We start from the raw sequence: 24,009 nt of genomic DNA on the forward strand, positions 1-24,009 counted from the left end.
GGTCTAACAGCGTATATAGTATGTGCGCATTTTGTCTGTAGGCGAACAAGCGAACGAAGGCGCGTAATACTCCGCTCATTATGTTAATTCCTGTTATTGTGCCCATGCACCCATGATGCAGTGTCCCTTGAGGTACAAGAGAAAATAAAATGAGTGAAGAGATATAGCTCTAGTTAACGAGTGCTTGTAGTGGCACGATGTGCAGATATAACAGAGTTAGCGGAGCGATACAGGCGCGAGAAGATGCATTTAGTTACTGCGAGTATAGCATTAGAGTTCGCACAAGGTTATGCAGAGGATTCATGCATACATGTACACCGGGTGTTTCAGCAAACACTCAAAAATTTGTACATACTGTGTGGCAGACAGCACGATTTAGTCCATGAGCTGCAGTCTACTCGAAGAGCCGGACATTACTTGCACAGAAACGTGAAATACATAATCTACTAACAAACGTTCACTAATTAAGTGTTAACGAATTACCTTAGGACACATATTGAAATTTACGAATTCTAGTGAAGGAGCTCGCAAGGCGGATACACTTGGAACGTATTCTCAGGACGGCACCAGTTTCGAGACATTAATTTCTGAACTTTGCGGAGAAATGCATTTGCGTTCCCGTTACTTTCGTGTTTCAATGCACACACAAAAAAAACGACGCTTTGTGAAATAAAAAGAACGACAGTGCTCTCCTTTACTGCAAGTGTGATGGCGCATATCTCGTAAATGGAGTCATCCAAACAGTTCTTTTCAAGTGGATATGCCTGGCAGTCTCACCCGTTAGAATGTGTAAACTGAATGTGTCACTACGCAATTAGTCAAACTTAACTACTCAATTATTTGAATTCGTCGATTATGCATTTCAATTTCTTGTGCCAGTAATGTCCGCCTCTTCCAGTAGACCATATCACTGACTAGAATTGTGCTGTCTGTTAGACAATTTTTAGAACTGAAAATTATTCGCCGATACACACTGCAAGGCACCGACAGTGTCCCTGCGTTTGAACTTTGCTTAAGCTACCGAGTTAACCATTTGTTTATCTTCTTTTCACCATCGGCATCTTCCTAGTGCTTATCTTTTAGTACTTATAGCGCTTTAGCACGGCGAATAGGGATTGCCGCTTCCAAGCGCAAGATGTCACCGCCGTAGCGATCGCGTAAAGGTAAAATTACGCAATAAAGCAAGCCCAGAGTCACGGTACGGCGAACATAGGGAGAGGCAATTTGTTAGCGGGTACGACACTCGTGTCGGCACGGAGCCAAAAGTAGAAAATAAACCAAAGACGGTGCGAGAAGTAGATTGGATTTGATATGCTCCGGGAGAGGCCGGAGGGAGGGAGGGGGCAGGGGCTTGAAGAAAAGATGGCGAGGGAGAAGGCGTCTCGTGCCTTCGCCTCGCGTTCCCAATTTCCCTTATGCTGCGATGATTCACTACTTCCCTCGCATGCTTCCGCCCTTGCACTCCCGCTATTTTGCCGTACACGCACCACAGATGCAGCCCGCCATGCACTGCAGACCTCGCGGTCGATGCCACGGCGGAACGCTTTTGTTCGCGCGCAGAAGAGAAGGAGGAGGGGTGGGGCAGCTCGAACAGGACGATCTGCTCTATCACTTTTTTTCGCATTTTATTCTCATTCGCTGACGCCCAAGCTAAGAGCGGCTAACAAAAACACACTCGACGAAGGCGAAATGAACGAGGCGCTCATAAAAAAGGGAAAGCTAGGAAAAGCCAAAGGAAACCCAAAGCAGCGGGCAACAGTGCGGAGTAATGGGCAATCCATGCAGACCAGCGGCGATGGTATAGTGAATAAAACTGCGGCGCAGAATGATCGAGGCGCGCGACACAAACGCAGACAAACAAGCAAACAAAAACAAACAAAAATGGGGAAAGGAACGAGACAATCGCCGGAAGGCGGTGCTTCCGTATATATGTATAGATTGATTCGAACTTCACCAAGCAGGCAAAGTTCACCCTGCGGGTCCGCGGCTATGCCCAGTCGGGGACCTGGTATGTCATTAGCCCCGTAAACAAATAGCTCATCCGAGATAAATAATTTCGAACAGCGAGGCGCGGACTTCGATCGAAGCACACGGTCGGTTTCGTCGCATTGTTTACTATATGCGTACGGCCCAAGTCGTGGCGCTCAGATGCTTACATCGCGGGTCATTAAATGACGGTACACAGCGGGGAGAGTAAAAGAAAGGCAGGTATATTTTTAACTGGAATACCGCACGAAAGCCCCTTGTTGGCACGATGCCAGCTCGGATGCGACAACAAGAAATATATAAACGCTATAGGGTCGACGTCTAGAGTCAGCGCAATTCTGTGCGTAATGAGAATTAAGGCGAAACACGGGAGCAGCGGAAAGCATTATTCGCCCCGTCGATAGCACACTCTTGAGAACAGCTTTTCAGCGAAGGAACAAAAATGACTGCGAACGGCGGCGCATTACAGAAACGGTGGCGCGGTTTCGGAAAAGTGTTGCATCTATATCAGCATATCACGGCGCAGCTTTTATGCAATCATCGATTCAGATGCTGCGAAGGCTTCCATCTGTCATAGTTGATAGCAAAGCACCCCTGCGGAAACCCGTAAGGTGGATGATCGAAGGTTCTTGAAATGGAACTTTCACCCGACTGTAGCACGAAGGTGCAAAGGACACCAATACGGGTTTCTCGGAAGGACAGCGCCGAAATTGAGGAGAAATTGTTGATTCAGGGATCGAACCCGGGACCAACGCATTTCTGGGGTGGTCACCTTACGAACTGAGCTAACCAGGCGGCTGTAGTAGGTCGTATAGAGCGACGCCAATTTGATCGGCAACTGGAAGCACAGTGAACACTGAATATACACTGAACAGCAGATCAGACATTCTGAAATGTTCGCCCGTGTACACTTCACGTAAAGACGAGAAAGCGAAGGTGCGATAAGTTTTTAGCCGGCAGCCGCTCCGTCGTGGAATGCAGCCATGCGGTTGAACCCACCAGGGGTGCTATTCTGGACCCCTACTGGATATTTTGGAAGTATCGTCGAGAGTCGTCTCAGCTCCAATTGGCCCCAAATGCAGCTACTGAAGAATCTGATAATACTGCGAAATTTGACAGCGTCAGCACCATTGCGTAACGACGCAGCTAAGCACACAGGGCGCCACTATACGCGACGCCTATAGCTAGGCTACAATATAGCAGGGACCGCGGGCATAACGTTACACCGTAATCGATGGAAACAGCCCTGACGGAGGGCTGAAAACGTTTAGCAAGGTCAGCGAAACATCCAGCCGCGAGTAGGCAAGCGAGCAGGCAAGCTCGCTCGGCGATTGCGCTAAATACGCCAAGACCTAAAGCGCACAGACAAGATAGTTGGGAAATGAAAAAAAGCAAGAGAAAGGGAGGGGGTACAGGAGGGAGACCAGATTAAGTGAGCAGCATGTACAATATATCACTACACCCTCTCCCTATTTCTCTATAGTTGAGATGACGCGTGCGAAACGCGGCTCTAGACTTGGACGAGATTGGCCTCCGTAACGGCGAGTGCGGAAAAAAAAATGCAAAGGAACATCTTTCCAGGCGGCAGCAGCGTGTCGCCAATAAACAAGCCGCGCTGCAACCGGCGCCGCCACACGAGCGTCTGATTTCGTCGGGGCTTTCCAAATTGGCGCACGCACTCCTCCCAGCCATGCAACAGCAGCCGAAGCACCACCAGCAGCAGCAAAAGCGAACACGAGATAAGACTCCGCGTCAGCCCACGTGCACCGCGTCGTTACCACGATGTCACGCGAGTAGAAGACGACGCGTGGGGAACGTCAATCACTGGGCGACGAAAGTGGAGAAATCAAGACGCTCCTGCAAGAGCACGCGACGTCATGAATTGTGTGGCTGCGAAGCCGGCAGTTTCGCCGTATATTATACATAACGGAAGACGAATTACGAAATGCAACTCCCGGGTAGAGTTTTCCACGGAAGACAGCGTTGAAATATTCAAGGGTCCCTATTGCTGGACGCCACTCTGCAGACGAAGGCTAGCTATATTAAAAGGCAGTGTCGAGGTGTTGGTCTTCCGTCTCCCGTTCCACGCCTATCCACGGCTCTGTTTCGAACACGCAGCTTATAGAAAAAAAAAATAAGAAAAGGCGGGTATACAGGAGAAAAAAACGTCCTTTGTCAAGAAAAAGACCGTTCCAGTTCTTTGAAGTAACGGTAAAACGACTTTCTGCCTTTTCGCCATTCACATCATGGTGAAAAATTTAGCATCGCACCTGAATAACTTCCATGCCTTCCGCGCGAAATTAGATACAATTACGCTAACAGCGCGCGCCAGATCATTCGTGCGCCTGAAGCAACCGGAATAAGCCTGCTTGCACCTCCGCTGTCAGAATTCTCGCAGCCTCACATTTTGACGCGTGGGGACACACCTTTGCGCCAGCACTCAGTCTGCGTGCAACCCGACCGAACATCAAGTCACGGGGTTTTGGCACTGTTACCTCGCTGCGCCAAGCCCGTACAGCCAAGCACGAAATTCTACGGACCACGCGGGACCTGAGAAAACGTTTAACATCTCCGCAGCCTAAACACGCCGCAGCCGGGTATTCGCTTTTCCAGCGAACAACATTGTCATGTACTGTGTTAATGGCTAATGTTGCAGAGTGCTTGGAAATTTAGCACTTCGAGATCCGGTATGGTATGGTAAAACTTTATTGAAGTCCTGAAGATCGTGAGTCTTCACGAAGCGGCCGGGCCGCTTCCACGTGGGAACCGGGAGGCCGAGCCTCTCATCCGCGTCGTGGGCCTGCTGGACAGCCCAGAGTTGGTCAGCCAGAAGAGGGCTGCGCAGAACCGCCTCCCACCTGGCCGAGCTGTTATCGATGACAGAGCGCGACTGGGCACACCGCCAGAGCATGTGTTCTAACGTGGCTATTTCTTCCTTATCACCGCAAATACCATTGGTGTAAGTATCCGGATAGATTTTATGGAAGAGCGACGGGTTAGGATACGTATTCGTTTGTAGTAGACGGAGCGTCAATGCTTGAGCTCTATTGAGCCGCGGATGAGGAACGAAGTAGGTTCTATGGCTGAGATAGTATAGTCGAGGTCCGGTGGACCGTGAACTTGTGGTGGACTGTATACGTTGCACTCTTCCGTTCAACTCTTGACATGCGTTTCTTTTTTACATTGGCTCAATTACAAATCCTCGAGTTCAATGTTCCATTTCTTGCGTATTCTGTCGTACACTTCTAAAAACCTGGTAATTAAGTGAAACAAAACAAACACGGGTTCAATAACAATAGGCGCGCATCATGCAGCTGGTATGATGCCAGAACTCGAGCTGCGACGCACGAAACGATATGACGGCGGGACGGAAGCGATAACAAAATGTGAAGAAAGCCTATCACGCGGCACTATTGTACAGCCGCCATTGTTTTCTTAGCCCGCTCTATATTGTGCGTGTTGTAGAAGGCTACACAGGAGGCGTACCGCGGTAATGCTTGAAAACATCGAAATAGATTATACACAAACCATTTCAAGTCTGAGGCCCACGGTCACTGTCACCTCGGAAAACAATACTAAGAGCACTATTATCGATTCACACGCTGGCGCCAACTTAATGGTCAACGCGAGACTGCGTGTTTACGACCACTCCGCCGCTTCCCCGAAAACTGCAACGTTGGCGAAGCGTTTACTACTTCCGCATTAGGGGCACAGCATGGTTAGTTGGTGGGCGGTGACATATTCTGAAAAAAAAAATATTGAGATGGAGGCCTGCAATGCACAGAGGGAACACGAGAAGTTACGCACACTCTTGCATACACTTGAGCGCATGCAATAAGTGCGGCCTCTGCCTTGCTTATTTGATCTTAGCTTGTATACATATGCGCGTTGAAAGGTTACAGCGTATGAACTATTTGACTCAGCAAGTCGAATATCTGTACCGAGGCGACACCTCCAATATTTGACATGTGATGACGGGCCGAAGCGGATTATTATTGATGCGAAAGCGTCAAATAGCCGGCGTCTGTCGTCTGTCGCAGTGAAACGGCACCTAAACTCGCATTGCCATTGGCTGCGGCGCCATGCCATGTGCGTGCCTCGACGGAGCAGAGTGGGCGAAAGTAGCGTTCCTGTATATGCTCCCGCAGGGAGCAAGCAGAGTTGCTCATTACTTTTCCGGCGCCGCTCGCACCGCTATTCGCCGAGCGCGATCACATGGTGCAAAAATGACGTCAAATGATCAATTGCGCGCTCCGAAGCCAACTTTACGGAAACGGCGCCGACTCGTTTCCGTCTGTGCCATCGAAATTGCAATCAGCGGACCGTCGAGCGTGAGTAGCAACGATGGGCTCCGGGTTGCAAGTACGGTATTCGAGGATACTAAGTTAATGACTTTGGTTAAGTGCTAAGAAGCAGATCATTTTGACACTTGTATTCCAGTATGACGGGTTGCAGCGCATCAAACTGCGCAAATCGCACGGAAGGTATAGCAAAGCTTTTACGCGGTGCCGTGCGGACGTACGAGACCGGCCGGCTCCGAAAGGGACCAGGATAAGCGAGGTCCTTTCGCCTTATTTACAGAGATGAGTTCGACTTGTTTACAATAAAGCGACATTTATCGCGAGTAACACTCCTGTACACGCTGAAATGCGTACGCCTGGCATGAAAGGTTGTTGTGCAATTTTCGGTGTATATGTGCAGCGCGACACAGACGCGGTACAAAGAAAGGACGACATGTCAGTGTCGCGCTGCGCATATAGGCCAAGAATGTTAACTGAACAACTCACTCATTTAGCCTTGTTGCTTGTATGATTGTTCTGACTATGCGGCTCCAGAAAAGTTCAGAAAAGAATGAATACTAGCAGGTACAATTTGCCCGCTGCACCCTGGTTTCCCTGCTTCGTATCTTTTTTTTTTTGTCTGCGTTCTGATTTTTCACGTAAAGTCGATTGACGCGCTGGTGTTCTTTGTTTTGTAGTAAGCGAAAACACCGTGCGATCCCGCTTATCAGAAAGCTGCGATAGCTTCAGCATTTACCGCCCGCAATATGTTACTTGTTCGATCAGCCTAAGTCGACGTGAGGAATGTGAAATTATTTTTGTACGTTTAGTAAGCGCTGTGTTATAGTAAATTAACCTGAGTAGTATGAAGAGATACAGAGAAATGTGCTGTCATATTACAGTCTGCAATGTGTGAATAATTACTTTGCCAGTTTGTTATCTTATGTGATTAGTCCAATAAAAATAACCTGTTACTCTTCATAACTTGTTGCCTTTCCAGTGGCTTTGAATTATGCCCCCCAAGGATCCAAGAACCAGCACTCATACCCTGCTGCCACCAGCCATTGCTCATCCATTCCCATGTACGAAATAAATTTATCTAGAAGCTCGTGCATCTTGAATCTTTTTCCACTGACTACATTACAGGAACACGCATCTGAACAGCTGCGATTCCAAACCGCCATCTTGAGTGCAACAGAACAACGTAACTGGCACCAAGCCACTAGTGCAGGTGACCCAAACTGACTAAAGCTAGCAGCGAAGTGTACGAAAAGAGCTGCGTTCGTCTTCTTTACCTTAGTATGAAGTCTCCTTTTCTGGGCTGCTCGCCTCAAGCATGGAATAACAGGCCCAGCAAACAATCATTCTAATGCATACCGAGAACAGTCTACAAAGTCTGCACGTGTTTACAATCAACGTACCTCCATGGCAACGTCCCCGACCACTCTTATACACGCCCTGGAGGACGCCGGCTCCCCCTAATGATGCCGAGTCATCGCGCAGGGCAGGGAAACGACGCAGGTACAGGACCAACGAACTTGGCAACTGCACTGAGCACTGATGAATGCTCGACGATCACAAAAGACACCGGCGTATAATTATGCCAGGACTTCGACGCTCGGATTCTGCCACGGTTAATTGCTACGCAGTTGAGAACCGCGTCCCCGAAATAACCTCCAATCGGCGTCGCACTCCGATCGTCGAGCATGCGCCGTGTGTTCTCGCGAGTTGTTGCGGCAGAACATTCGGAACAGTTTACGATTCGCGAGGCCCAAATTTGCACAACAGTGACTTAGCGCGGACTTTCCTGGTATGAGTAAACAACTCTGAAACAGTGAAGATATGGTTGGGCTATGAACGGTTACACAAGTCGCGTTTCGTGTACACCTTCCTTTTCGCCGGCTTCGTGAACGCGCACTCTTTTAAACTTTTACGCTCAAAGCGATGCGCACACGTTCAAATTGTGTGCAGTGTCCGCACGTTCGTGTGCCACACGCACCGGTTTAGGAAGTTATCCGCAGTGTATTAAATGGAAGTCCGCGGGACACCTCGTCGTCCTACGAAGTGAGACGGCAGCTGCCATTTCGCTCGCCATGTGCGTGGTAACAGCTCATGTCGAAGAGGACCAGACGCCGGACTGCTGGCCATAGTATAGTGGTTATATTATTACTAAACATACATCAAATTTGGTATGGAGTATTTTCCAAACCGAACCGCGATCGTGATGTGGCAAATTATTGAGCTGAGCACGTACCTTATTAACTGCTGCAACACTAAAGCCAAAGTCACACTCTGCTCGCAAGGCCACTGGCGCACGAATATTCGTGCGTGCGCAGTGCCGCGACAACTTTTCTCACGCGTCATAAAGGCTGGGCACCCTCGGGAGCGGTGCTGCAGATTATGTCGGCTCGATAAATTGTGAAGTCGAAAGCACACGGTTCCCTTTAATTTTTCGACCACGCAAATCGGCGTTCACGTCTGTAGAACCGAAACGAAATGAAAAAAGTCCTCGCAGAAGTTCACTCCTGGCAGATCGCGGCGAAAGCTGGGGCAGGGGCGCTTACGCTGCGAGCAAGAAAACCTACAACTCTGCACAGAGTTTCTTTTTCTTTCTTTTTTCCCCCTTCATACGCGTCCACCGGGATAGCATGAGCCCGCTCCGCGGGCTGCGGCGCGGTTGGACTTGACAGGGACGGCAAGCACATTGGACAAAGCGCGGGTTTGCGCGGTCGCCCGAGGAACGGCCCCAACAACAGGCACTTTGCATTTCCTGAATAGAAGAACGCGGCGGCTGCGTCGTGAAAGAGGGATCAAAAATGCAGCGTTGTAGTGACCGAAGAAAAAAAAAAGAAAGACGAAGCAATCACGGTAAAACACAGAGGGGCATGCAGGCGCGCGTGCGTGCGTGTGCGCGTGTTAGCGACGTTCGCAGGAGAAGAGCATTAGAGCCCGCCACGACCACACCCCCTATTTTGACAAAATACATCCGCCCTTACGCGCGCTCTCAAAGCGACCAGCTTCAGGCGTCAGCTGCGGCGAGGAATTGAAATGGAACATCACCACTTGCCACTTTTCGCACTGCAGTGCCGAATTGTTTCGACTTGCAGTGAACGATCGAAACACCGGGAAGCCGCAGCGTTGACTAAACCGAGCGTCGAAAAAAAAAAAAAAATAGAAAAGGAAATCGAGAGCCTGTTAGAACTATCGTAAGAACAGTGCGGCGGAATAATGAGTGCCGGCGTTCGGGTTTTAAGTTAGTCTGCAGCGAGACAAACTATAGAGAAGGCCGAGAGGAGGGACCCGAGCTCGCGCATGCGCAGGTGTGGACGCACTGCACCTCGCGAGTGGTACGCGCCGCTCTTCGTGGGTATATATAGCTGCGGCTCGCAGCCAGCTGTTCGATGATGCGATCCAGATGATATGTCGCGCTAGCTTTCTCCGAATCGGACGGTCTTCATTAACTTCTGCATCTTCGTAGTTAGGGAGTGTAGTATAGTGTCGCCCCCTGTCAGATCTCTGTGTCATCGTACATGTATGTTTTGTAGTTGTTTAGCTAGATGGCGCACCCCCCTTCTGTCATGTGACAAGCTTGGACCAATCGGGAGGTGTCATCTAGCGTGTGAAGCCTTTATAAGTAATAAACAGCCGCGGGTCGGCGGAGTCTTCGTTCAGGTTTTCATCGGGAGCAGTTAGCTCCGTGTCTCCTTTACTGCGCCGGCGCTAGCCGCGCGTTCGCCCGTCGGGGCCCCCCGCTTGCCTGCCGCTGCCGACACAACAGGGAGCTCTAGTCAAAAGGCTAGCTATGCGCGGCAACGCCTAGAGCTCACGCATCTTTGCAGCAGCTCTGGAGCAACGGCTCCTTGAAGTATGTCTGGGCACCCCCGTTCTATGGCCCGCGCGAAGTGCTCTGCGCAGAGCAATACGACGGGAGAGAAAGGTTGTCAAGGACTAAAAAAAAAAATTGAGCGTAACGTTACACGCCACGCAGAGGTTCTTTCGACACTGCCCGCCCCGTATAGAAGGCAGATGCCTGAAAACGAAGTCAATGGAAAAGAATGCGGAGAAAGGCCAGAATAGCGTACCCTGGAAGAGGCCCATAGCTATTGGTAGATTAACGGAATAGTGAGACATCGCTCCAGCGAGGAGTCGCCCTGGGAGTTGCATCACTATAAACTGAAACACCTAAAAGCGATTGACTCAAAACACAAACGGTGCTATACGTTCGGACTAAATGCGGTTACACTTCTAATACTTCGTAAGGAACGAGCCGACGTTAGCTCTGACGCACATCCGCCAGTTCAACGATAGAAGTGTTGCAGCGTTTCAAGCGTGAGCGAAGAGACCGCGACAACATCGTTGGACGCTTCATAGGCAATTACAGAGTAACTTTCCGCGTAAGTGACTTCGCTCAGCCTATAGAGCTTTACTGACCTTCCCTCGCTTCAGTTCACGGCAGCGAACGCGTCGCGATCAAGGAAATAAGAGCATTTAACGATGCCTCGAATATGACGGGTTATAACGATGTAGGATCGTTCAACACGAGCCACCTTTGCGCCCCGCGCCTATAATAGCGCGATGTGCGTGAAACGTGCCCGGTCCGAACGTAATCGCAGCTATACGACCACGTGCAACAAAGCTGGCAACCTATTCCCCGACCAGCCTTGTACATTAGAAGTATCCACACATTTTGCGAAGCAAAGACGCAACGACAATAAGTGGCGACGACGCTTGGCAGTATTTCCTAATAACAGACCATCGCTTGATGCAAGACTGGATTTGGTGCCGCCTATAGACATGCTAATTCTGCTGCATTTGGACGCCTTGTTCATTTACGTTTAACAGCGATTTTTTTTATGGGGTTTTACGTGCCAGAACCACTTTCTGATTATGAGGCACGCCGTAGTGGAGAACTCAGGAAATTTCGACCACCTGGGGTTCTTTAACGTGCACCTAAATCTAAGTACACGGGTGTTTTCGCATTTCGCCCCCATCGAAATGCGGCCGCAGTGGCCGGGATTCGATCCCGCGACCTCGTGCTCAGCAGCCCAACACCATAGCCACTGAGCAACCGCGGCGGGTGTTTAACAGCGATAAGCGACATACTGACACCACAGAACAATGCAGCACATTTACCCTAAAGTTTAAAACGAGGCGGGCACTTGTACGCCAAGCAATTGGCAGCTAGATCCGCTAGTAGCTATAGCAGCCCCCTCCTCACCGGGGCAGTTTCCAAACTTTAACGGCCAGAGGCCAAAAATCTAGACGCATGGTCAGTCTAGGTAGCATTTTAAACAAAGGGTCCGCTCGGGCCCGAAAGAAACATCCAGCGCGACGGAAATGGCGCCGAAATACGGGAGCGCGAACGCTCGGTGCGAGTACGAATCGACTGGCGATTTTACGGCTGGAAGTTCATTTCGAAAAATTGGATATTGGGGTCATTCCAACGTTTCATAAGAACCGAATATCAAGGGCTACTATAGTTACCGGAGCCCGAGGAAACAAATGTGACAAAGAAGGTCCATCGGCCTTTTCAAGTGCCAGTTGTAATCTAAGGAATGGTATAGTTGTCTTTCACAATTTGTGCATTTTACAAGGCGCCCAGTGGAATCCAAACTTGGAGACAGCACTGAATGTAATATTGGAGGAAGTGAACTGGCTTTTCGAATAGCCGAACTTTCTAATCTAATGTTATATTCTGCAATATTAAAAAAAAAAGTAAGCAAGCCTGTCTGAAGAAATGTGGCAATGTTCGTCTCATTGCTTCAGTAAGTTCCCTTCCTACGTCTTCGAAATTTTTAGCGTAGTATACAATCCTAAAATACCCCTAATTCGAACGCCGGCAGTCGGCAAAACGGGCTGAGAATGAAGCAATGCTTTGCCTTGAAGTAGTACACCAAACGCTGTTACACCGCTTATAGCGTAACTCAACCATGTGCACAGAAGCGAGGGCTAAACGCGATTTCCGATAAAAAGAAAAAGAAAACAGAACGTTCTACTCAACTAAACTGCGCATTTGCCACTACCGCCGAGCACACCATCCAGCAGTCAAAAAAGTTAAACTAAATCCCAAAAGTTTAAGATTGCGTCATCGCGGTGCTGCAGGAAAGAGACCGCACGAACGGGGTAAGGAGCGCCCATCAGCTAAGCGCCCCAAGAGAAAATGGGGGGGGGGGGGGGGGGGAGAGTACGCGACGTCTCTAATCTCGCACGCGTAAGCACACCGGCGGCGACGAAGATGCACGAGATGACGGCAAGACAGCGAGCGAGCGAGTAAGCAAACAAGCAAACAGATAAGGTCAGTCATGGCATCGGCGCCGAACCGAGTTGTTGCGCATTATCGTCGAGGGCAGCAGATGCGGATAGTGTAGCCGACCCACGTGGGGGGAAAAGATGGGGCCGCGAAAGCGATCAGCACGCAGGAAACTCATCAGCACCAACTACAGGCGCGAGCGAGGTCGGCTGATGGGACGCCGATTGCGCCTCGACGACTTCTAGGTGGTCCCCCAAGAAATGCTGTGCAGCGTAGTGGTGTATAGTCATGAAACGGGGGAATGCGGGAGTCACGCGTTGGGACAGAACTCGAACACACCCGAAAACGCAACGCACGTTTCTTGTGAACGCGATTCACCATTTCAGACAAGAGAAACTTGTCAGTGCAGCGCTGCCCTGTGTAGAAAGTAATGAGAGTCAAGTGGGGGCACAGCGAACATTTCACACAGTCCAGGACGGTTGCATGACTATATACACACACACGGTATACGCTTTCCTCAACCAGTATGAAAAGCTTTCGGAATACGCCGAATCCAACAAACAAGCTTGTTGTCGAAATTTTTTTTGTGCGTATACGCAACTAGAACGGTTAACCTAAGGTATTCGCAGCTGAATAGACATGTTGCGAGGCAACAACCTCTTGCGAGAACGCGCCGTTGAACCGGTTGGTTTTTCCCATACGCAAAGAGACGTGACAACAGAACGCACAAGATAGAGCGACTTCAGTGCTCCGAAAGCTTCGCCGGCTGTAGTGTACGCAGCGTTTGCCAATACGCCCTCGACCGCCCTGGTGCGGACGAGTGCTCTGTGACGTCACGGCGAGTTGGTGCGGGAGCTTGGCGGCGGCGGCGCCACTCGTGTTCTTAACGCCCCCTTCTTGCTTACAGCAAAAGTTCCGTCACAGCGCGATTTGCCGTTTTGCTAATGCGGAAGCTCATTACACTAATACAGCCTAATTCTATTCAACATTTCTCAGTATAAGGTGCCTATAAATGCACACTCTTACTTCGGCGCCGTTTACGTGTGCGCATCGGTCAATCGCGCTCATTTCTAGACTGGAGAGCCTTGTAAGTTCGCGTGCCAATTGGTTTAAAAAGGCTATAAATATTAATGAGACGTTAGACAGAAAAAATAACTGAACCAGTAAATTGCCCTTCTACAATAGGAAAATAAATAAGCTGCTCGTACCATAAAGGGAGGGCATGGTATACATATGCTAGAAAAGACGGGAGAAGTGTGGCAACGCCGCCGCCTTTACCGCATCACGCAGTCGCAGTGAAGCCCATAGTTAACTGCTTATCTATAGTAACGGACTGCAATGTGTTCTACAATACAGCCCAGGACTGAACTTGGCTAGCTTGAAGAACATTTATTAAGCCACAACGACTAAAAGTAGAGGAAATATACTTTGACGTCACACTGATGCCCCGTCCCATGGATTCGGCGCGAAATGTTAAAAAATATACGAAACTAGCGTCCATTCTTTTTTCTAATGAACCTATTACCGCGACCTTAAAGAAGATAGAGATAATACTATATTAAACTAAACTTGTATATTGTTCATCTTTAATGCATGATTAACAGCCGCTACGTATGCGTTTACGCTTTTCTCAAGCAGGAAAACACTGCCCACACGCTGATGAGGGAGAATGCCAAGGCCATCAGTGGTTACTGGAGATGTTAGGAGAGAAGCAAATGAACGCTGGCAGGAAATCATGGGGCCGAAAACGCCGGACCCGGAAAAGCAAGCACGAGAGGCGGCAACACCGAGTGAGCACCGGCCCCCGGACACAAAAACACCACAAACGAGAAATCTCGTTGTTGCCGAGCTTGGAACTGATCGAGCGTGAACTAGATTGGATTGGACTGTCAGATAAGGCGGCTCGAATCGTGCAAATGAGGACGTGAAAAATAAAAAGGTGGACAGGAAAAAAGTACCATGGCTCATTCGGCGCGATAGATTTAATGAGAACGTCCGGACGGACACGGGGAGAGGAGAGTCAAGGGGGGGGGGGGGGGGAGGTAGTCCCAACAACATCGTTGGAAACTGGCCGGCCAACTTTGTTCGGTGCGTCTACCCAAGGATGCGCCACACTGCCGGCTGATATAGGGGCCGCGCAAAGACCAACCAGACCATCGTTTCGCTGAGAGATTACCATTTACTGGGAACGCCTACAGCAAGACCAACCCGGCCTTGGTCTCGGAAGAGCACCGCTAAGTGCAGGCCTTCATATAAATAGTGCGCTGGTATCGCGAACAGAGGCGCGCGCGGCACTAAGTGGAGGCCGTAATCCAATTAACGCCACGATGTGAAGGGCAAAGGCACGACGCTCCGGAGAACTAAAGTTAGTTGACATTTTGGAAGCGAAAAAGAAAAGAATTCGCCCGAGTGGCTGAAATATATCTACACCCACTGTAATCACTTTTGAGAAGTTCCTTTCTGTCCCGTGTCAATGAGGAACGGGCGGACGACCCGGATTATGCGTTCAGTTAATTGGAAGGCGAGAAGCTAGTGTTGGCCCAGACCTAAAAAAAATTTCACGCCATCTTTGTGCCGCTTCTCCCAACGACTTCGCTAACGATGAAAAAAAATTTTTATTTGGAGACGTTTGGGAGAGATTACGAGATGTTAAACCCCCCCGTTTTTTTCTTTTTATGGAAGCATCGCAGGCAAAGTATAGCGCTGGTCGGTACATGGCACGTTGTGAACGCACCATCACGGAGATACGGCGAATGACAACGCAGAGTTGGTTGAAGAGCCAATTTTTTGGAGTGCCTTGCGACAAATATTAATACCGATATTCAGGGATAAGCCTACCGTCGGTTTATAGATATATTCGACTTTTCCAAGATCGCCGAGAAAACATGAGTGTTTTCACCCGCAGTGCTCGAAGAATTACTTGAGTAATAGATTACCAACTTGCCCGGAATGCTGCTCTCATTAATTTCAAAGAATGTTTTGTGGAAACGTAATGCGTAGAACGGAACGCAGCTTTTCACCGAAAGTTTGAGAACAGTATGGTTCAAAACCGGTGCCGATCTCAGGATTTCTGTCAAGTTCACATATGCCAACACCACTAATTGGCTTTAATTTTCCAATTGCAAGATTTGTTCCGAAGTCCGTAAATAAAAGTAGTGTTTGTGAAATTAGTTCACCGAAGGGCACAACGGCGACTAAAAATAATGTCTAAGTCCGTCATTCGTATAAATCTTGGCAGAAAGAAAAGAAATCGAATGCAGCATTTTCAACAATTGGACAGACCTCGCAGTGTTATACCACTTGGATCCAAATGAACGTCAATGGGCGATGATAACGAGTGAACCCCGTTTTAAAGTGAAACTGCTCGATTTGAATATCATTGTCATGCGCCTGAGTAACCTGTGCTTTCCTTAAAGTTCAAGGACAGTGCAAGACCAAAGCGGATAGAACTACCAAAAAACAAGCGTGGGTAATACCGGTGTCGCAGAACCGCTTTCGGTCGCGATCATGCCCGATGCGGATCGAAATTCTCGACCACGATTGACTCCTTTGCGCAAAGGAACCAATCGCGATCGAGAACTTCGAGCTGGGTCGGGCTTCATCGCGATAAAAAGTGCGCTGCGCGACAGCCGTATAAGATCCCGTATACCGTTGAGCTCAGATATTGCTCATTTGTGTAGTACAGGCGCCCATGTCAAAAGAGGCGCAAAAACCGTCTAGATCACGCTCTAGCACCACAACTAGCAGTACAACTTGCGATATTGCCGGGCCTGATGTCTTAAAGTCAAAGGAAAGGTGGCCTGTCGCTTAAGTGACAATATTGCCACTCGCGTCCAAGCTTGCGTCTGCTACTGCTATGCTCGTCTTTTAGAGAGCACAGCTTACCAGCGCGAACAAAGAAAAAAAAAGAAAGGCGGACATAAGCCAAATACCAACAAAGGATATACGAGACAAGCTTGCGCTACGTCCGACGCGCCTGTCGGCAGTCACCTAGGCAAGCAGGCACGAGAGAAGGTAATAGGATTATGGCCCAAGTACCGCCAGGCGTGAAGTAGGAACCAACAAAAGACGGGAAGAAGCGACAAGCCGACAGGTAACCGATGGCTACCGTTAAGCTGCGCGGCGACCCAGTGCACCCAATTTGATCAGTTCAGAAGGAGACCGCTCCATTTAGGGCCGGGCCGGAATACAGCGTGGTCGAACTGCTCCGCCCTCGCAGGACCGGCTTGCTGCACGCGCGCAAGCGATGCACCCAACTACCCGGCACGACGATTCCCGGCGGCACACATGGCGTCCATGTGCGCTAGTGCCTTTTTACGCGGAGCACGAACAACCCGCGAACAGCGTGTGCCGTTGGAAAGCAAACACCGGCGTGTGTAGTACAGCAGCAGAAGGATATGACAGCTCATTGCAACAACGCAACCGGGGGCGCCGTTATCGCATTCAGAGCCCTAGGCTGCATCACAGATGCGCCGTACAATGTTTAGATAATACTCAGTGAAACGCCCGGTGCTTGCGAACAAATCATGCAAACGTGTGCAGTGAAAACAAGGGCGCTCGGCTTATTGAATCGATAGCAAAGCAGGCATTAGGCTTAGGCAGCGGAGTTCAGGTTAACGTAATGTCTCGAACAAAGCCGGGTTACATAAATGAGGAAGTCATGAGTTGCGCGGTGACTGTCACGAACTACACGGTCCTAGACAGCACTCGAACATAACCGAAAACTACGCGCTTTCGTGGACGCACAACAAACACGCTACGTTACGACGGCTAGCAACGCATTGCCGCCGGTAGGACGCCGACCCAAACTAGCAATCCCCGTCCGTCGGGGGCCCTTCAAGGGAGGGAGGCGTGAGACAGAACGACGACTCTTGAAGGGTGTGTCGAACGAGAAGCCAAAGCGCCGCAAAACACGACAGAAAACTGTGCTCGGCTCGCTTATCAGCGGCGGCACAGTGCCACAACGGAATGACTGCTAGCACGAAGTGCGTCTGATAACGCCCCGAAGCTAACAAAACCGGCAGCAGCTTTTTCGAGTGCCCAGCGCGGCTCACGGGAACAGCTAAACAACCTCCGGTTTCTGCTTTGAGAACGCTCGAGAACCCGCGAAAGCAGCATCGCCTGTCAAGGCAAGAGGGCACACTGGTAAAACTTCACGACTTTGAAAACTGTCTCGCGCGCGCGTGAGCCCCGGCTGCCTTGCTTCGGTCACTAACCTTGGCAAAGCATTAGAGAAAGAAACTGCGCCAAGCGCAGCTGTTGCTCTCCAGTAAGCGCAACCCGGCTTCGGTCAAAAGTAGCCGACGCTACCGTGAAAGGGAGGCTGCCGCGACACGCCAATTTGCGAAGCGACAGCTCAATGGAAGCGTCCAATTGTCGGGCACAGTACCTTTTCGGCTGCGAGTAGTACTCCATTGACGGCGAGCAGTAGTAGGATAACAAGCGTCGCTTTCCACATTCCTCCGACTAGGCGTAGATGATAATCCGTGTAAGACGGTCCACGAAAGTTCCCCGGGCGAGCAGTGGGCTGCGATGGCGTGCTTCCACCTAGGAATCGAGTATCCACCTCCGCCCTCCACTTGCGACCATAAGCAACACACAGCACACGCACAACCAGCAAACTATTCAGTCACCATTGCCGCTTCTTGATATTTCAACCGCGCTACTAAGAGGCCTAGCCGCCTAGCGGATGTTTTGCGGACGGAGGGACGCCTTCATCCGACCAGCGCTCCGCGGCACACGCCTCGCTCCGCCTGTCGGCACTTCACGGAATCCGAAAGAGCCTTTAAATACAGGGTTGCCCGCCTCCGCTAGAACGGTTTCAGTTTCGTTTTCTCGAGCGCGGCTGTGGCTCGTGTGGTGGTTTTTTTTCTGGGGAATTGAAAAAAAGAAAAGCGCTACAAAGAAAATCGATGTGCGATGCTTTATTCTCGCGCACTTCATTTCTTTATTACTGGTTCAGATTTCACGTTATCTACAAGCGATTCATTCCTACAAGTATTCTTTTTTTTACTTCACGCTGAAATTTTAAAGTTGAAAATGTAGATTAATTTGTTCGACAAATTAAAATAAATAAGTTCCCTAGTTTTACGCGCCAGGACCACAATCTGATTTTGAGGGACGTAGCAATGGAAGACTCGGGATTCGTTAACGCGTACCTAATGCAAAGCATACGAGCGATCTTGGATCACGCATTATTACTGTTTCGTAGATGGCTCTACGTTAACTTAGGGCTTCTTTTTCATTCCAAGCTTAATGTGGACGCCTTCGTTATTGTCCTACCTGCGCTAGGAATTCTGAAATCGCCCTATTTTGACGGAAGTGCTCAGGAAGTGACGGCCAGATACCCAGATATGCAGAACGTTTCACGTAACTTGAACCGAGGATTTTAAAATGGGTGAAACCAAGGATATGCGGGTTGCCGTCATGTTGCGTTCCTCAAAATATTTTTTTATATTCCGCATAGTTAACTGAGATAAATTGCTAAAAAAATGTAATATTCACCTTAGGACCAAGTGCGTTTCCTTACGTTGTAGGTTCAGGAACGGCTGATCCAATTTTTTTCGCAGCGTACAGGCTGCGTGGTGATCTTTTTTTTTTTTTTTTTTATTGTACAAAGACTAGGAACGCCTTTGCGGGCTGCGTGACAGTGCCCACAGAAACAGTTCGTGTGTACGTGCGTGTGTGTGTTTAGGTTTTTCTTTTATCTTTTTTATCCTTCTCTCTCTCACCTATTTCATCCGCTTGCCCCTCCCCAAGTGCAGGGTAGCCAACCGGAGATAATCTCGGCTTAACCTCCCTATTTTTCCTTTCCCTCTCTCTCTCTCTCTCTTCTTTAGGCGTTTGAAGTAAGGCCACGGAATATGCAATAAAACCACGTCACTTCGCTCATGCGCCGCCGAAAGCATCCGTCAATCCGTCGCTCATTCCTGTTGTTGTCGGTTGTGCTGATTGCACACCGCTAGTGCGTACGTCGAAGTTTGTGTTGTTCGTGATTTCTTTTGTAGTTTATGTAGTTCAAACAACGCATTGTTTAAAATAATGACTTGATTTTCCCTGAGGTATTCCGGTTTGATTTATACACAGCGAAGTCGCCGCAATTAAACAGCTGAATGCGTCTAAATAATTACTTAATTAATCGATTCTCATTTTCCAACTTTGAAATACCTCAAGTAATTAAAGCTTATGATCATTAAATAAGCAATTCATTTAAATAACTGTACTGTCGGTTTGCAACACGCATACTGCGTAAATAATTTTGTAATTAATAACTTTTGCTATATCGAATAGATTGCTCATCCTGCGGCACTTAGAAATAAGGTAACCAGTCTCTTTGCATAATATTCATGTATTGTTTGAGTGATATCTGCCTACAAAAGAGTAGGTTTGCATTGGTACATTTTCTTCAAGTGTAACACGTAATTGCAAAATTAGCATGCGTATTTCGACACTTTTTCTCTGTGCATTTTCAAGCAGTTCTCTTGAGGATCCTGTTTCAGCCAGGATCCATTAGAGAATTTCTTCGGGATTGTCCGACAATCAGGTGGGTCAAATGATCATCCCACACTATCGCAGTTCCTGATTACTGTAAACTGCTTGTCATTTTACAACTTCGCCAAAGCAGTCAGCTTGGGCAATGCATAGCTTGATGAAGAAATGAGCGCAATATATGCAAGGCACCGTAGCGCATCGGAAGCCCTGCATGATGTGACAGTCCATCTCATGGCTTTCGGTATCAAATACGGCAGCCGTGAGTCCTCCTTGAAGACATACGCCATACTGTAGTACCCTACAGCTGCGGCAATTTCCGTCTCGCCGTAGAGCTTGTATGCTAAGACGACAGGTGTCTTACGGTCATAGCTGCTTGATAAAAAAAATCTGTATTGCCTAAAAAAAAATACCTGTATATTCGTTTTTACACGTGTACTTGGTTACCTTTCTCTGGTGACCGCTTTTCACTGGCTAAAGAAATGTTAGAAGTGATCACTCCGCGCAGTACGTGCCTGCATGTATCGTAAGTTACTCGAATGTTATCGACGGTTCTATCCGTTGTCTGTTGTCACTGAGCCTTCGGGCCTTGAAGGTACAATAAATAAATCAATAAAAAAACCTTGTGTAATCTGAATGTATGCGCGACGCGAATTGTGTGGTACTCCTTGGAAGACACACGGGCACTAGCGATTACTCTGGGACCTTCGATGACTCATGTTAAAGAGCCGACGCGCTTGACCCGCTCATCAGATTTGGCCGATCGCCGACGGTGCTCGCCGCTATCGTAGTGCTTTGAGTGTAGCCTGTATTTGTGCCCAATAAAGAGTCAGTTTCGCAATATACGCAGTTTTAGCTGCTGTGTTCTACACAGTCACTACAACGTGACATCCGATGACGGTGCTATCGATCCCAGTACCTCTTATTATTATTCGTTTATAATAATACCTCTTTAATAATAGTGCCTAAATTACCTCTCTTATTCTTTAATTCGACACAAAACAGTACTACATCATGCAAATCCACAAAAGCACTTAAGCTATTGTATGTCGCACTGGACAGCCCGTTCTATTATGCTAAAAATTTTTTATTCCATCCCGCTTACATAACGCCAAATTCACAGATAACATATACGATTAGAAATAAAATAAAACAATTTGTTAACACTAACACCTGTTTTGCAACGCAACTTTCAATGTCACTATAGGCGTAGCTATAATTTTGTGTGAAACTTCTCTCAGTTCGGCCAGCATAAGGGGTCGCTTGCGAAAACCGCATTTAACGAAAACTTTTGTTCTCATCGCTTATATGTTTGCAACCACACTGTCCACACGGCTTACATTAGTATATCGTCATGTATAGAGGAAATAAGCCATTACTCAATCATTTACAGTTCGCGTGCACAGATGGCGCTGTTGTCACGCCACGCATGACGCGATCGAAACTAAATTTAGCCCCTTGCACGACGTTCAAAGAGGCGCAGCTCGGCAGTACGTTTGTCGATCCGAGCAGAAGTGGTCTCGTTTGAAAAAGCTCCCTCTGCCATCGCAGGTACATTCCATCTTATTTAAATCCGTGCTCATAGGGAGTTATAAGGCCTACAAGTGTGCACTCACTTGCAGAAACACGGTGAGGAGACTCGGTCAGCAAGACAGACGGATGGCAATTCGAGCCCGCGACCTTCAACAACGACATGCAGACTACGAATAGAGAGCGAGTAAGATTGCAAAATTAAACAGTATGACCACCCCCTCCCCACCCCCTATTTGTATGTTAATGTAATTAATTTGTATGTTATGTAAGCTTCGTAATGCGTAAACAAATGCAGCTTGTGTATTTGGTTACGTGGTTTCTTTGCCCTAGTGCATGCCCATACAACCTCAGCAGCACGCACAAGATGTTTAACGTATATGCTGGTGGTAGTCTGTACATAGAGTTTATTTGTTCTCTTTCCAACTCCCATATCCCCCACCGCAGTGCAGGGTAACAAACCAGATACTCGCCTCTAGTTAACCTCCCTGTCTTTCCTCTCTCGCTCGCTGTCTCAGGCAGGACATCTAATATGTAGGGCCGATAAGCGGTAGTCCAATAGAGTTGCAGAATAGGTGCCAAGGGAAGAGACGTGCAGTCGGGGACGGCAGAGAATTAGATAGTGGAACGAAATGAGGAAATTCGCAGGCATAAGATGGCGTCAGCTGGCGCAAGACAAAGGTAATTGTGGGAGAGGCCTTCGTCTTATATGATGATGATCGTAACGGTGATAAATAGGTTTCACAGACAAATATTCCCATTAACTTTCTAAAAGCTACCGAAAAAGATAAATTTTTCGCAAGGGCGTCAGTTCAAGGTTGACGCCTCCATCTCATTTACTTGCTTCCAAAAAGTCCCTGACACTGCCGGCGACGCGCGGTAAAAGTAACGCGAGACCCGTGACTGACAAGCGCATTGAAGAGGGGCAAAAGACTACAACGCTCGAGGCGCAAATCATCGCTGACGCAGGCGAGTTTAGTTTTACAGTCAACCTCGAGCTGTCCGTCTTCGCGTCACCGCACGCGCAAGAACGCAAGGTGCTCGGGGAGGAGCAGACGTCGCCTAATTGGGGATGCGATGTCGGGTCACGGGGCTACACTAGACGCCGCGGCCCCGCTGTGAAGCGAGCCCATCCTGCCCAGGGGGGGTGTCGTCGACACGTAAGCGCGTACTCGCCGCCTGCATCGTGTTCGCTGAGCCCCCATTGTTTTGCTTTGACAGCTATACACCCCCGCCGCTGCCGAAGCGGTGCATTGCTCAGACAATGGGCGCCACTGCATGCGGGCGAAACACACGCGCGGCCGAACTGAAGCGAATGGGGCAAGACGCGCTGATGGAGCGGTGGAAAGAAAGACTATAGCGACGCGTGGGCGCGAAGCAGGCAGAGCCTGTAACTGATACCGGGAGATGGCCCGTACCGATCGGTAGAGTCGATATTCAGAGAGCAAACGCGTGTGACTGATATTCTAGGCGACAATGGGAAGAAGAAATGAAGTTGAGCAGGTCACGTGAATCGTGGTCCACTATTGTACTAGAATGAGTGCCTGGGAAAGTAAAATGCAAATGTGTGTGCGCGCGTGTGTGTGTAGGGGGGGGGGGGGGGGGGAGGACGCAAAAACGAACGCGAAGGGAACGCGGAAATGTATTCGTATTATCTCAAATCGGTCTTAACAGAAGCAATCCACAGTACTCAAAATATATTCTCCTGGTGCGTTCCCACATATCCACGACAAAATAAACAGAACAGCTTTATATATGAAAGGGAGACGTAAAAAGAGACATTTGTTGGATTTGCATGATACGAAGTGTTGCTTAATGCACTCCTTGCTTAACCTACTCAGTAACTGCGCGCTGTGCACCTCTGTGCGCTATCAAAAAGCTAACATGTCACTTAGTTTGCTTAAGAATTCTCCAGCTGTTAAGACGCATCGAAGTGTACTCGGAGCGTAATAAGCTGCGTCACGTGTGAGACTGGTTCTTGTACTTCCTGCGAAATGCTCTCGCCTAATTACAAGCATACATAGACAGCATCTGGGACCACCTCAATTAGTGTTTGCGTGGTGTGAGCCCTGCATGTTTCGTCAACGCTGGAAAAGCTGTTTAGGTTCACATAAGCAAACCAGCTATCTCGTTGAGCCAAGTAGCAGGTGTCAGAGGCGGCTGGCAGAAGTGCGGCTTAACCGTATTAGTGATTCGTGCTAAGCACATCAATCAATCAATCAATCAATCAATCAATCAATCAATCAATCAATCAATCAATCAATCAATCAATCAATTATTTACTGTGCCCTGGAACCCCTATAAGGTCCGAGTGCTGGCGCACACATGCATTAAAAAAAGCAAAAAGAAATACAGAAATCTACAGGGGAATATAAGTACAATCAACAAAAACAGTCTTGAAAAGAAGAGTGTACATACAGCAAGGCGCAAGACGAATACAAAAGAAAAAGGAGGAGAAGGACGATTGAGCAATGT

The 24,009-nt window shown here is 48.7% G+C and overlaps 1 protein-coding gene across 1 annotated transcript in view; it reads right to left on the bottom strand.

Moving 5' to 3' along the window:
* The window catches only part of Sdc (Syndecan), a 125,036-nt gene extending 106,807 nt beyond the window's left edge, over positions 1-18,229 (bottom strand). The window contains exon 1 of the mRNA XM_050184643.2: positions 17,906-18,229. Within this exon, the coding sequence (XP_050040600.1) occupies positions 17,906-17,974 (69 nt within the window). The 5' untranslated portion in view covers positions 17,975-18,229. The remainder of the gene's footprint in view (positions 1-17,905) is intronic.
* Between the last annotated feature and the right edge of the window lie 5,780 nt (positions 18,230-24,009).

The sequence above is a fragment of the Dermacentor andersoni genome, chromosome 4 (assembly GCF_023375885.2).
Source record: "Dermacentor andersoni chromosome 4, qqDerAnde1_hic_scaffold, whole genome shotgun sequence".
NCBI lineage: Eukaryota > Metazoa > Arthropoda > Arachnida > Ixodida > Ixodidae > Dermacentor > Dermacentor andersoni.